Here is a 1,168-nt window from a genome sequence, read left to right as displayed (position 1 = left end):
GGGTCCAATCAGCATCCGATACGTCATCACCGAGGGACGTAGGAGAGCCTTGTCGGGCGGTTGGGGGTAAAGGCGGCTGTGCCGTTGCCATAGAGAATCGACCCTCCATGCGCGCTGCATTCTGGGTCTTGTAGTTCGCTCTCGTCCAAGTTTCCGTGCGCCCCGTCCAATGGCGAACTCCGTTTCCCACAAGGCTCCTCTCCCCCTGTGTGGCTGGGGCGGGGCGGGGCGGGGGTGGGGATGCTGCTTCTGTCCGAGCCTTGGCAATGGCCTTCCCAGCGCCCAGGTCCCAGCTCTATCGCTGGCAGCGCCTCACCACCGCGGCCAGGCCCAAGGTAACGGAGGGGGCGGTATCACCCCGCTCCATGTCCCCAGCGCCCAATCCCGGAGCTCGCCGCTGCCCGGGGGTCACCAGCAAACCCATGGGGCGCCCCCGGTCACCAGCGCCCAATCGTGTTCCACCCCGGGGTCACCGGCGCCCAATCAGGGGGCTCCCTGGGTCACTGCCAGCCCCATTCGGGGCGCCCTGGCTAGCGCTGGCCAATCAGGGGGCTCCTCCCCCCCGCCCCCGGGTCAGTGCTGCTCAGAAATGAATGAGAAACGTGGGAAATTTGAGGATGGGAGTAATGTTTCTGGCGAAAGAGCACAGGCTTTTTCATGGTACTCAAGTGACTGGCTCTAAGCCTGGAAACATTAAAATGAGAGTTAAAAGTGAGCAAAAAAGCATTTTGAAGTTAACATTTTGCATCTTGTTTCCAGCCAAATTTTGACTCTGATAATGTGGAGCAGTGGATCAAGGTAAGGTTATTTGCAAAGGAACTTGTGAAACAAAATGTAATTGAGTCAGGGAACATGCAGGCTCAGTGGGATGGAAGTAGGACAGAAAGCCTTTCAGTCTTATGTTTGCATCCAGTTCAGGTTGACTGTGACAAAAAGTTGGTACCATCTGATAATTGCTTGATGGATTCTACGGAGTAAATTGATGGGTATGTGGTTTCCCTATGTCTACAATATGCTGTCCACAACCACAGCTGGTAATCATGAACATACCAATGACTAACTTAATTATGTATGAATCAAGTATCTTGAGATGTGTCAAATGTAATAAGTCCATGAGGAATGTGAAGTTTCAAAAGAAAGCAAATTTTTGTGGCAGTCCATATTCCCC

The 1,168-nt window shown here is 53.5% G+C and overlaps 1 protein-coding gene across 6 annotated transcripts in view; it reads left to right on the top strand.

Annotated features, from left to right (window-relative positions):
• Window positions 1–178: 178 nt before the first annotated feature.
• The window catches only part of CCDC191 (coiled-coil domain containing 191), a 36,785-nt gene continuing 35,795 nt past the window's right edge, over window positions 179–1,168 (top strand). For 2 of the 6 annotated variants that reach the window (XR_003996485.1, XM_030533150.1), the window contains exons 1-2: window positions 180–335; window positions 760–798. Coding sequence is in view for 4 of the 6 variants with exons in the window: in XM_030533150.1 (XP_030389010.1) it covers window positions 267–335; window positions 760–798 (108 nt within the window). In the remaining 2 variants the exon portion in view is untranslated. Of the gene's footprint in view, window positions 336–759; window positions 799–1,168 lie in introns of all 6 variants that reach the window. The other 4 variants (XM_030533136.1, XM_030533127.1, XR_003996487.1 and 1 more) reach the window with 3 other exon arrangements.

This window comes from Gopherus evgoodei, chromosome 1 (assembly GCF_007399415.2).
Source record: "Gopherus evgoodei ecotype Sinaloan lineage chromosome 1, rGopEvg1_v1.p, whole genome shotgun sequence".
Classification (NCBI taxonomy): Eukaryota; Metazoa; Chordata; order Testudines; family Testudinidae; genus Gopherus; species Gopherus evgoodei.
The sequence above is the reverse complement of the archived record's forward strand: the minus strand, read 5'-3'. Positions and strand labels throughout refer to the sequence as shown.